The sequence below is a fragment of the Paroedura picta genome, chromosome 11 (assembly GCF_049243985.1).
Source record: "Paroedura picta isolate Pp20150507F chromosome 11, Ppicta_v3.0, whole genome shotgun sequence".
In the NCBI taxonomy this organism is placed as follows: domain Eukaryota; kingdom Metazoa; phylum Chordata; class Lepidosauria; order Squamata; family Gekkonidae; genus Paroedura; species Paroedura picta.
This window is the reverse complement of record NC_135379.1, coordinates 34721598-34735139: the sequence shown is the minus strand read 5'-3', so window position 1 is coordinate 34735139 and position 13542 is coordinate 34721598. Positions and strand designations below refer to the sequence as shown.

Sequence of the window (13542 nt, the reverse complement as noted above, 5' to 3'; positions counted from 1 at the left end):
CAACTTTTTAATTCATAAAGTGTGATGAGTCAGAGCTTGCCTCATCAGACTTCTCACAGAGCATTCTTTGGCTCACAATAACTTGCGCCATTTGTCTGTTCCTCAAGTGCCCCCAAGTGCTCAAGCTACAGCAGACTAACACAGCTAGGCTGATTCTGCACTTACTTTGTTTTTTCCGTTGCGGATCCTGCTGAATTCAGATTGATTTGAACTCAGATCTTCCTCTATTCCCCCTTCCCCAATTGAAACAGAAAGTGTTCTGTACTTGATTGGGGAAGCTCAGATTGGGGAGGGCAGCCAAACACAGCAGGAGTCTCTTTCTTTCTTTACCTGAACGGGGGGGTGTGGGGGTGGATTGGAGACAGCAGAGGAGAGGAAAATAAATCTCTGCTGAGAGAAATGCGGACTTCTGAAGTGCAGTCACTTTAAAACAGGGAGGGAAGCCTTGCAGCTGGGAGTCAGGAAGTCTTTGAACTGACATCCTCGCCAATCAGAGAAGACTGCTTTGCTACCTCAGCATTGCAGGCATGGAGCAGGAAGTTAATTCACAAAAAGCAGAAATCTACACCTTGTACTGGGGGCTTTAAAAGCTGGTTCTTCAAATATTGTGGCTTATATCCACGCCTGGATACTGTGGGGGAAAGGTAGGGTCACCGCGAATCAATCATGGATGTTGCAGAGGAAAAATTTAAAGTGCCCAGAATCAAAATGGAAATCAAATTCCGTGCAGACAGGAAGGATTTATTCAAGCTGGGAGTGGATAAAAAGCAAAGTACAGACTCTACCCTAGTCTGAACATTCACTGGATTCCTAGATTCTTAGTGGTTTTTGCTTGTCTTTGAAAACTGTCCAGCAGGGATAACCAACCTTGGCATAATTTTTCTATTAATCACTCATTTGGACATTTCAAATAGTCTCCAAGGGCCACATGTCACATCACAAAAGCTGTGTGCAGATTATGTCATGGTTGCTTTTTTAGCTGAGGAGAACCAAGTCACTGTGGAAGTTTCACTACATAACTCTCTTGATGTTCCAGGAATTCAGCACATGTTTTTTTTTTCCTGGAAAGGTTGCTCATTTTAAGGTTTAAAGAGGATTAACTTTTCCTGAAATGTTCCCAGTACTCAGGCCAAAGTTATTAAGAAAGGGGCAAGCAGCTAGCAGATGAGTTGTCACAGATAGGAAGCTTTTCTGGCCACAGCTACCAGAGAAAAAACTTCGTACATACAGACTGCAAACCAGTTCATGCAGGACAGAGTGACATCATCTGGAATAAAGCAAGGCAGTAGAACTTAAATGGGATCCTAAGGGCATTTCATCTGCATCATAAAACACGATCCTCTGTTTTCCAGGCAATAAAGGATGAAGTGGTGAGTGCATAGGGCTTCATGAACCAAGATGACAGGATGGACTTTCCTTGATAGGCAATGAGGCTGGGGCAGAGAAGCCATACTTTATGTCACCAAAGTCATGGCCAGTGTGCAAAACTAGGCTGTAAAATAATTCTCAGTTTAATACTGCAGTTTAAGGAAGTAGGCGTGGCATCTGACAGGAAGTCATGTGAAGTGTATTTCTCTTGGAGAAGTAGCTGGAGCAGACAGCAACACTGGCCTAGTTAAACCAGGGAGCTGACTGAGGATTAAGGCAGCTTCATGTATGAGTTCAGTGAATCTACTCAGATATTTTTTGACCAAGTGGATAAAGCAAGCCTGGCTCGCTTGGGTTCCAGCCCTTCTGTTGGGCCAAAGTGATTTTTTGGTGAAGCACTGATCAGCCCAAGTAAACAACTTTTGATCTTTCCTTTCATTTGTACAGATCGCCCGGGTCTCGTCAGTGTCGAGAGGATAGAAAAATGTCAGGAGGGTTTCCTGCTGGCATTTGAACACTACATTAATTACCGAAAGCACCACATGGCACACTTTTGGCCAAAACTGCTGATGAAAGTGACGGATCTGAGGATGATCGGAGCCTGCCATGCTAGCCGCTTCCTGCACATGAAGGTGGAATGTCCCACAGAACTCTTTCCCCCTTTGTTCCTGGAAGTCTTTGAGGATTAAAAAGGCTGGAGTGGTTCTCATTTCATTCCATTGCCTACTTCCTTTCCCCATTTGTCCATTTTCATGCTTGTTCATCTTGTTTTTGTTCGGGGGATTTTATTTTTTTAAATAGGCGTGAATGAATACGTCCCTTCAATGCGGGTACTTGTGACGGTTGCATTTGTGTTTTTTTTGTTTGTTTCTTTGTTTGTTTTCGTCCTTCAGTCCTTCGATGTGAATCCTTTTCATGCTGGGAGTACAAATGAACCTGTTTCATTCACCAGCTCTCAGGCAAAATCACAAGTTCACAATCATCGCTGCTTGGAAATAGGGGAAACTATGCCCAAATGGCAAGAGAATAAGTAGATAATCAAACGGACTTTTAAAATTTCAAACCCCCATTTTATTTTATTATCTTACAGTATTAACTCAGTTTCAAGGAAGGGTACCTGCTTTCCCGAAGAATCACGCAGGATTGAGTGAATTGAGTCGTGCCTGAGTTCAACCAAAAAGAATAAGACTTGCCCATTCCTAACTTTCACTTCTTTGTGGTCATCATTTCTAATATTTTGGGTCACTTCTAAGAAAATCCATTCCCACCTCAACCAAAGCCTTCCATAATGCCATAATCACATCATCACTTTGAGATAGTTATCAAAAACATTGCTTATCCTAAAAACCCTTCTGAATGAAAATTCTGTAATGATCTATATACACAAAATTGTGACTGTACACCCTGACAAAATGCTGAACATTCCAAAGACTCCTATTGGTGGAATCTCCCCCACTCAGGGCCAATTGCTGCTCTTGCTCAGGATTCCACACACACCTCCTTCTCTTCAGGCCTGCTCTAAAGGAAGCCTCTAAGACCCCTGACTGAGGCAAGAAACGCGTTTCCAAGAGCAACGTAGGGGAGTCTGTGGGCATGGGTGTGCTTTCCTTTTGAGGGGGGAAAGCTTTCCCTTCCGCCTAACCATCGGCTGACAGGGAGGCCACAGAAAAGCCTGTTTTTACGTAAAATAGTGCTGTGGCCGGCCTGTCTGCTGGAGGGAAGACACAGCCAAGCCATGTATGTCTCTTCACCACCACTTTCTGAACATTTGAAGCCTACTGCGCAAGGTTGTTGTGCAGATGAAACTGAATACTGTTGTGGGGGTTATTTTGCCTCCTGTTTCATCTGCACAACAACCCTGTGCAGTAGGCCTCAAGTGTTTCATCTCCACAACAACCTGTGTGGGAAGCCCAAATGTTTCTTTTGCACAACAGCCATGTCCACCGTCCAAAGCAGCCATTTCTGCTTGGAGAGCTGATCTGGAGATGAGCTGTAATTCCAGAAGATCTCCAGGCCCCACCTGGAGGTTGGCTAGCCCTTGGTTGGAAATACTCCTTGTGGTTTGGAGGTGCAGTACATCAGAGTCCTACCCTCCTGTAGAGGAGGATTTTTTGCCTGCAGAGCTGATCATAATAGTATAGAGATGAGCAGCAATAGTACAGACAATGGTAGAGGCATCCCTTACCAGCAACAGTTTGTATTTTTTGGCGCAAATAGACAGACAAACCAACCGGATAGTAGAGACGATGGTAGAGGCATCCCTTACCAGCAGCAGTTAGTATTTTTGGCACAGACAGACAGAGCAACTGGATCGTAGAGACAATGGTAGAGGCATCCCTTACCAGCAGCAGTTTTTATTTTTTGGCACAAGCAGACAGACCGACCAACTGGATAGTAGAGACAATGGTAGACACTTGCAGGCTGAGGTTGGGGTGGAGTGGTGCAGGTGTGTCTCACCTGGGCTGTGGGCTGTGGCCAGCCCTTACCAGCAACACTTTTTATTTTGGGGTACAGACAAACAGAAAGACTAGCAGGGGTCCTGCAAGTATGGAAAGTGCAGGAAGATCTAAATAAGGAATATTTAGACCTTGTAACTGCAAACAGTGAACAAGCAACTGGCTGGAGAGACATAGGGGCTGAAGTGACTTTGCTCAAGCCTGTACTCATAAATAAAAATCAGAATTTGCCATGAAGGTCCATGGCATGAAATAAGAGGCATAAGTGGCCCAGAATTTCAAGTGGAAGTTCACGTACAAAGGGTTTACAGGAAAGCAGACAATGAGAGTTTGGGGGAACTGGATTTTCCAGTTTTATTAGGCAACAATTTGGCTTTGCAGACAACAATTGCCAGCAGTAGGCCCCAGGCTTCAGAAGGGCAGACATCACCAGACAAGCAACAAACTATGTTAGCTAAGCCCAGTGAAAATGAGGTTTGAAAGTGGGGCTTCAAAAGGGTACCATCCCTTAGAGTCCACCCTCCAAAGCAGCCATTTCTGCTTGGGGAGCTGATCTTTATGGTCTGGAGATGAGTAGTAATTCAAGATCTCCAGGCCTCACCTGGAGGGTGGCTACCCCTGGGTTGGAAATATTCCATGAAAGTGGGGCCTCAAAAGGCTATAATGCCCCTGGCCTATTTCAGGTCAAGAAAACAGCGCAGAGAGGAGGTAAGGTTGCCAGATAGATGTTGGTTCATGTTCTAGAATTCTTCACTTTTTAGGTGTGCTTGAACCTGATTTGGATCAGGACTTTTCTGCACAGAGACCTCCTCTTAGGGTTGCCAGGTTCCTAGTGAGGCACAAAACCCACACCAAACCATGAGCTAGTGCCCGTTGTATTACAGTACACAACAGGCTTTACTACCAGTGTTATCATAACATGTGAGCCAAGGCTTTTACCCATTCTTGTTCTTTCATTTTATCTTGGGCTTATATGTGCAAGGGAGGCCTCCTGAAATAACACCTGACATCCCAGTTCTGCTTTGCACTAAGTTTCCACACATCGATTTGACTGCATGGAGAAAAACAAGGAAAGATGCATTTGTCATTCCAGCTTTTGGGTAGCCTGTTTGTTTTGCCCCTAATTCGTAAGGTTCTTTTGAGTGCAGGAGCTCTGATGTATGTCCAGAACTTCTCCCTTATTTCTGGGAGCAGCAGATACAATTCTTTGCACATGAAGATCTCTCTGCAAGAGGCAGCCCATGTATGCATCCAATCCTTGAGCATGTCAGATGGTTTTCCAAAGGCTCTGGATTAGGGTCATTTTAATGGAAGAGTATTTCCCCTGGAAAACTCAAATTCATTAAAGGAAAAAAAGATTGTGAGGAAACATGCAACAAGAACAGGGATGTCTTTAATGCAGAATGGGGCTTCAGCTGGCTTCATAGGTTTACCCCAACAACTCAGGGGCTGTTGTGGCAACCTCTTGTAAGGGCTTATTATCCATTGGGAATGGCTTTTTGTCATAATGGACAAAATAGCAAAATGTAGATGTAGTCATCGGAGTGGGTGCTCCATGGAGTCAGCTACAAGGATCAGCTGAAGTGAGCTAAATTGAGAGTGAACCCATGAAGGAGTACTTGGGTTATAACTTTACTCGTTTATGTGTGTTATGAAATGTTTTTTTTAAAGGAACAAAAGACATTCACGGAAAATAAGCCTAAATGGTTGTTGCGGTAAGCATTATGTACGGTGCTACTTAATCTGATTTCCCTGTGTGGCTCATTGTTGATGCATCTGGGGTTTTCAGTGGCCTACAGCTGTTTTTACTTTCCCGTGATCAGTTTTGTCTGCTGATGCATTAATATGAAACTGCACACCACTAAGATATTATAGTGTTGTGTTCTAGTGATTCAGTATTTTTAGGTGGTCTTTGGTTTCCATCCATTCTAGAGACCTAAAACCTTCCCCTTAGATTGCTCCTGGTTTAGTGTAATGCATCCAGAGCCCTGCTCTTTTTCTTTGGACTCAGCTAACTTATTCCCAAAGTATGTTTTATAAATTCTGCTACTTCGTCTTTTGTAGATTCACATATCAATAATTAACAAAGGAAAAGAACTAGAAATAGGCCTACCATCTGTCCATGATCACTTTTACGGTGAATATAGGTCGTTCAGGGCTAGCATCCCATCAACTATATAACTAGTTCCAGGTGGACATGAGTATGAATGGGCAGGCTTGTGTTCCTTGAACCTCCATGAGGTTGGAAACGTCAACATAGATTAGTTCTTCAGCCTTTGTGTACTATAGATTGGAAGCCTGTTGCTCCAAGAAAAATGCATGCAAGCCCTGGTTCTGGATCCAGATCAATAGCTAAAAGTCCAAATCTAGAGCCCTATTGTCTTCAATGGAAATGTTTTTACTCAGGTGTATTTCAACCATGGGCAAAAGGAGAACAGTAATATTCTGCTCAGCCAGTCTTCATTCTTATAGCAAAGAAAGTGTTTGGAACTCTAATGCACCAAATTATCATGTAGTCCAGTTCCCAGATACCAATAGCAGTAAGTATAATTGCCTTCTGTTTGTGGACATTTGATTAAATTCATGTCTGTCAATCAGGATTAAGTCAGGTGCTCAGTGCCTCATTCTGTGTTCACTTGGCAGCCATGTCACCAACACCAGAGCAGGATCATGCTTGGGGTGGGCAGTATAGATCCATAGGAAAAATAGTTCTAAAAATCGCTCAAAGAAATTGACATGGCCAGTTGGCTTCCATCTCCTGAATTTTTTAATACTTATTTCAATACAAGGACATAACTCAAAAATTGAGGTAGCATTCCTTTCTCCCTCCATAGGAAAACATGAAACCCCAGTACATGGATTCAGTCCCATGAGGGGCTACCCAAGCTGGAGGTGGGAGGTAGAGGGTTCCTTGGCAGCGCTTATGCTGCCTTTCCCCCAGAGAAAATATGTTGTCAGTGCTAAGAGAGGAAAATGATAGACTTTTGTGGTACCTTTTGTTTCTCTATTTTCTAATGGCATAGGCATATACTAAGTTGATGCTGGAGAATCACATATTCACCCACCGGTCTGTAAGCCATTTAATGATGGTCACCCCCAATACTTATCAGATTAACTCAGGGAACCTTTAAAAGACGAACAAATTAAAAATAAACCAATGATCTGCCTAAGCAAGTATACCTATCAAACACCTCCAGTTCTTAATATCACTGACAAGGAGCTGGCAATAGGCTGGAGTTTGAAAAATGCTGAATTAACTTCTCCTTTGCAAGCCCTACTGAAATGAATGTGGATTGCAAGACAGTAGAAATCAATGTGCATCCAGATGACTTGGTTCCAGTAGTGCCACAGGGCAATGGCAGTGTCCATGTGGCAGCCCATGGTCTCTCACTGCTTGCTGCATTACTTTCTTGAGGTTTTGCATGAAAACTAGCTTAGTAAAGAGGTCACAATGGTCTTGGAAAATATCCCTCTTCTTGGCTGTTACCATAGCACTCCAACTTTGTTATGATTTTTTAACATAATATGCAAATTTCATGTTCATGTTTCCATTTACCACAGTTACTTTGGTACTTCCTTTAATTAGAATCCAAATTTGGCTAGTGGGCAAGGTCAGGAATCCAGTTGCTTCACAGTCCTGAAGTTCCTTTGCAAATCTCATTTCAGGGGCCCAGTATAAAGTTGTCATGCACACCCTTTCTTTTCCCAATGCCAGATCTCAGGGGTCATGAAAGGAAAAACTAATTTTCTTTCTGAAATGACAAGAAAAGGCCATATCATGCAAAGGGCCCAGGACGCCCACCTCCTGAGTCTCCCATAAAAGACCAACTGTTTGCCACCCCTCAACCCACTCCTGTTCTGATTTTTGTCTTGTACTGGCACACAAAATATATGATGCAAAGGTTCGAAGCCAGCGTTGTTTTACAAATTAGCATGTTCCGGCCTGGACTTAGAGGGAAATTGATACCTATTTCCAAATGTATGCATTGAAAATTGACCAATTTTAGGACTGGGCTAAGGGGAGGAACTTGACATATAGTTAAACATGATAAGACACTCCATAGATTGCAGGTCTCCTACAGGTTTCATTGAAAGTCTTTAGTACCAATCATAAATATGCTATTTGAGAGCAAGTCCCAATCGATTCAGTAGGATTTGCTTCGAAGGCAAAGAAGGGTCACAAATGAGTTGCAATGTATGTAAGCATGGAATTTCACAGCTTCTGAGATTAAGGAACCAGTGTCTTCTGTGAGCAGGGAATACCTCCTGTGCGCAAGCAAGACAGATTCTTACTGCCCACCTGGACTGTTTCCCATCACAGAAGAGACTGGAAATCATTGCACACAAAGATCTTTGGATGGAGATGGCACTTAAAGATGGCACTTAATGTGTTTAGAACTGCCACTGTCAAACATGGTAGGCTATTAGGCACTTGATGTTTCTTAACTCTTTGTTAGTTGGTATCATAAAGACATCTAAAACAAAAGTATGAAGAGCGATATTTGGTTAGCAAATGCATGCAATGATGCACAGATGCTAATTCACTGAGGTGATTTGCCACTTATCATCGGTCACTACTTGACAGCCATATTTCACTTCAAAATAGCTTGATTTAGCAAAACGTAAGGGTCTACATTCCGATTTCAAGCACTCCAATTCTACGTGTGTATCTCCACTGACTTTTAAATGTAAAACATCCCTTTTCATTTACTCCGGGTAGAGAGCAGAATTGGGGCCTATGTTAGGATTTGATTACTTAGATAATTTTTTTCACTGAACATAGTGCCCTTACCTGTAAAGGGTGCTACATTATTTCTAAGATAGGGTCAAATCACAGCCAGCATTTTTGAACTGTAGCACTTTGGAATGACATCTCACAGCAGTAAGTCATGCACCCACTACTGAGTATATGTGGGAATGGGACTGGCTATCACAAGTGAAAAGAATTTTTTTTTCACTGCACACGTATTAATCCTGCTTTTTAATGGTGCCTCATGGCTCTCAGTTTTGCTTTCTGCTCTAGGTGTACAAGTAGTGGAGTGTTTTACATAAGATACTTTATTCCCATTGGGGAAAACGGTCATTTTTTTTCAACGTTTCTTGCTGTAAATAACAGGTATTTAAGCTGCACTGGTTTGTGTCGCAATTCTGTTATTTCTTGATGATGTTCTTTACAGTGAGAGAACCATTTCTAAAAGCAACAACACTGTGCCAAAATACAAATGTCAGAATTAGACATTGGACATTCTTGTGACTATCTTTGTGCTAAATAATTGCTCCATCATGGGCTGAAGCCTGGAAAGACCGAAGCAAACGAAACAGAAGGAAGATGAGTGTTTTTTAGGAACCTGCCTAGATGACACCAAACTGACCACAAGAACAGCGTGTCAATCATTCATTGTTAGTGATGTATTTTAATGCTATGGAACTCTTTCACATGTAGTCATATTGAGTGACCTTCTTGCTGCATGAATCATAAGCAAACAAAATCTGTCTTATGGTTTACAGATGTAGCCAATGCTTGTAAGGCTAACCCTTTTTCCCCTACTGGCAGTTTTTAAAGAAAAAGACAACTGGGAAGATGCATTACTACTTCTGTGTGAAAAAAAGAGAGGTCCAGGTAGATTGACGGGTTCCATGAAACCTGGGTTTCGATTGCCAGCTCTGCTAAGGGCTCCCTGGATGGCCTTGGATGAGTCACTGTGTCTCAGCCTTATCTTCCAGAATTGTTCCCTGCCTCACATAGTAGTTGAGAGGTTAACGAGGCAACCCATGGTTAAACACTGTGCACTTGAACATGAGTGAGTGTTCATTGCCTACCTTTTTTGCAACATTGGAGACCGTATGACACAGGCAAGAGAACCTGATTTGTCGTGTAGTTTTATGCAAACAATTAGAGTTATCTGATATTTTCTTTTTGATACTACTGTGGCATGACCCTTAAATAAATTTTTTTATATTAGAGACACGATATTCTAGAGTGGTAGAGGTTTATTTTCCACATAAAGAATCAAAACAAAAGCCAGCACGTTTATTAAAAAAAAAAACAATGTTGCTCTCTCTTTTTTAATGAAAATGAAATCACAGTTAAAAAAAAAAAAGGTTTGGCCTTTCTCACAATGTTTTTACTGTGTTGTATAAATGTTAGCCAATGCAAAGCATTGCTTGTGTGTATCAGTCCACATTCTACGATGTCGCCTTCAAAAGCAATATTGTGCAGGTAATAAGCTGTTTGTGACTGTCTATTTTTGCACAGTTTGACCTAACTTTCAAAAGCTAACCCTTCTTTATGCACAAGACAATCAAATGTAAGTCTACATCTTGGTGTAGATGGAATTGATGTAAGTTACTGAGCACAATGTAAAACAATTAAAAGACACTTTATTTAATTACACAGCTGAACTGGTGTTGGATAAAATATTATCAGGGCATGAACAACTGATAATTTTATTTCATTTCTTTCTTATGCTTTTCCTGAATTCTTCATTTTTAAATTCCTCACTCTTATTTCAATTGGTTTTCATGTTATTCTTTGCAAAATAAAACAGTGGATTCAGATTTTTATGCTTTGGGTTCATGCCCTGAGCCCAAGTTAAGAATTTCATGGATTTATTTGAAAGGCTGAGGATTCTGGAATAGTTTCATTTTCATTTGTTTTGTTATATTGTCCTCCCCCCTAAAAAAGAAACAGTGTTAAATGATATGCTAGATGGGTAATATTTTTTCAGCCTAAAGTATATTAAAATATGTGATCACAAATGTTTTAAACTATCTGAAGAGCAAATTTGTATATTTGGGGAAGAATATAATTTTTACATAGCTTTTGTATGCAGATATTAATATGTAATTATGACTATAGTGGGCATAGATTATTGTGTAAGCTTGAATTCTCAAAAGAAAAAGCTTATAACTGAGCTATGGTTTGTGTCTCCATTTCTTCCTTGAAGGCTTTAGTCCTGACTGTCATATTTCAGTAGTATTTCTGCCTGGGATTCAAAACACATAAGCACAGATACAATTTTAAAATTTCCCTCCATTAGTAGCCTTCCACATCTTCCAACAAGACCCCTCTATCTATAATATGAGAGAATCTGACATCAGAAAAAGGAATTGCACCACTTCCGTGTAAAGTAAAAACACTTCAGTTGTACGTGGGAGGGGCTGGGACCACATTGTTATTCTTTTGGTGGGACCTCAGGAGCAGGTGACCTCATGAAAACTCTCCATGCTTCTATGACATGATAATGGATTTGCATTTGGGTACTGCATATTCTAAGGGGAGCAAAACCTCTATCCCTTTCCATAACAGCTGGCTGTGTTCTACAGCAGAATGGAAAAGTATTCCTCCCCCAAACACAGAAGATTTGACAATTTGGTAGAGGTGATTTTTGCCACCAAGAGCTCCCACATGATCATCCCTCTGGCCATAGTGTTTAGCTATGTGAGTTGCTACCATCACAAGGAATCCCCTTTCAGGTAGCAGTTGATGGAGGTGGGGGGAACACACAACATTACAGGTCACAGCAATGAGTTCAAAAGCCTTCTCATCGATATTCCATGGCTTGGGATGTTGTGCTGGATCCTGTGGGCCAGACTGGCTGCACTGGGCATGGAATTCTGCTTATGGCTTTACAGATGTCTGTTGCTTCAACTCATTTTTCATCCTCTTTTTGTAAAGTTTGCTGGACCGATCTTTTGATGAAGCTCTGAATGCCTCCCTCAGAGGTTCTGTCTGTTACGCATGACTATAGCTGACTTGAGCCAGTGGTCTATATCTTCATGTCTTTTGCAAGCTTACATTGTAGCAGGGTTCATTGTCTCACATAGTTCGATGAGTGTAGCATTATCTTCTCAAGTGAAAAGAATTTACTGGGAAAGAACTATAGGAAAGAAGAAGAAAAATCAGGCAAGGGATGGGATTGGGGAGAAAAATATTTTCCTGTTTGAAGATTTGACTTAGTTTGCTGTGATGCTCCAGATTTCTTTTATGTGCCCTTTCCTTCCAATGTGTTCAGATTTTGGGTGGATCGGTCAAGGGCAAAGGAGAATAAATTGTCGTAGAATTTTATTGACATACCCTATATATGTCATGATTCATTGAATTTCAGTCCCCCACCCCTACAAACACAGAGACAGTTTTGTGGGCCAAAATAAACCCCAAGAAGGTTTTCATGAAATGCGTGAAGAAATACTCCCCCCCACACACACACCTTTGGAGGTTTGAAATCAATTGAATTTGTATTTATTGTTCAAGCTGAAGCCACAACAGTCATGCAAAGGAGGTTTGAAATGAGCAAAACCTTCACTCTGAGTTTTAAAATCTGAAGGAGTCTCAAAGTGGCTTAAAATTACCTTCCCTTCCTCTCCCCACGATGGACACTGAGGTAGGTGAGACTGAGACAGTTTCTAAGAGAACTGCTTGGTCAGAACAGCACTGTCAGAGCTGTGATGAGCCCAAGGCCACCTAGCTGACTACATGTGGAAGAGCAGCGAATCAAACCTGGTTCACCAGATTAGAAGCTGCCGCTGTTAACCACTACACCGCTATTGGAATAAGCAGTTCAATACGATGTGAATGACATTTTTGACCTAACTATATTATTTGACTGTGCACTTTGGAGCATAAATCCTCGGAAATATACCGATGTCCTTGAAATCAGTGAGACTTCAACATACTCTGAGAAGGCAGGGAATATGATAGCAGAGAGACGGGGGACTGCCACTGCCAGGGAATTTGCAATAGGTGTCTTCTGCTACATCATGCAGGTTCTGATGCAGCAGGGGGGAGTTGGCAAACTGTTCCCCTTGGCTATATAGTGCAGGGATGGCAACCTGTAGGTCCCGCATTGTGAAAGCCTCATTTTAACTACTAGTCCTTTTTTAAAGCCACCTCTCGATCCCTTGCAGTCAACCTTTCTGTCTCTGCGTTTGAGGAGAATATTTCACATCCAGCTCTTGAGCTGAACAACTTTATGCAAAATGTTCCCCTCCCTACACAGTTTGCTGGAAACAAAATTGTGCTTGCCAAGATCAAAGGGCATTTTTAAGCAAAGGAAAAGACTATAACAAATAGGTTATATAACTAAATGACTCACTCCTCATATTCGCAGTGAAATCATCTTATTACAGTGGCACGCTGCAGTAGGCCTACTCAAGTGTTTCTAATACGAGACAATGAAGCAATTAATTTGGATGTAAATTGGTGTGCTTTGGAATATCAACTGGCATGGCCTTTGTTGTGGTTTTGGAGATTAGCTTTAATTAGTCACATTTTAGAGGCACAGATATAAGTGTATGCTAATAGTGAGCTTCTCAACCATATAAAAATGAAAATAAAAATGAAAATAGTCCACTGTGTAGGTTAGGGAGAAGCATATTAACATTTGGAAATAAAGGCCAGGATTGAAAGAGGTGCTTAGACTCATGCAAAGATTTTGCTCTAATAATACAGTACTCTGATTAAGTTCCTTTGACCGCCACAGCCCAATAGACTAATGAAAAATCTCAATTTCAAAAGCAGTTTTCCATGCACCATGGAGATGTAGCAGCCATTCAAGGCAAAAGCCAAAAGCTCTCATAAATCACAAAAACAGTTTTGTGGTTGTTTGGACCTGGTTGTAATTTGGTGGAGTTTCAATTACTTTATATTTCTTTAGTCCACAGATTTTGGGTGTTTATGGTGATAGTGATCTATCTCATATGCAACGATTTTCCACCT

At 41.5% G+C, this 13542-nt stretch overlaps 1 protein-coding gene across 10 annotated transcripts in view; it reads left to right on the top strand.

The window, feature by feature from the left end:
* The window catches only part of THRB (thyroid hormone receptor beta), a 184297-nt gene extending 173559 nt beyond the window's left edge, over positions 1-10738 (top strand). For all 10 annotated transcript variants that reach the window (XM_077302752.1, XM_077302751.1, XM_077302750.1 and 7 more), the window contains one exon: positions 1816-10738. In XM_077302752.1, coding sequence (XP_077158867.1) covers positions 1816-2057 — 242 coding nt within the window. In that variant the 3' untranslated portion in view covers positions 2058-10738. The remainder of the gene's footprint in view (positions 1-1815) is intronic.
* Positions 10739-13542: the final 2804 nt, after the last annotated feature.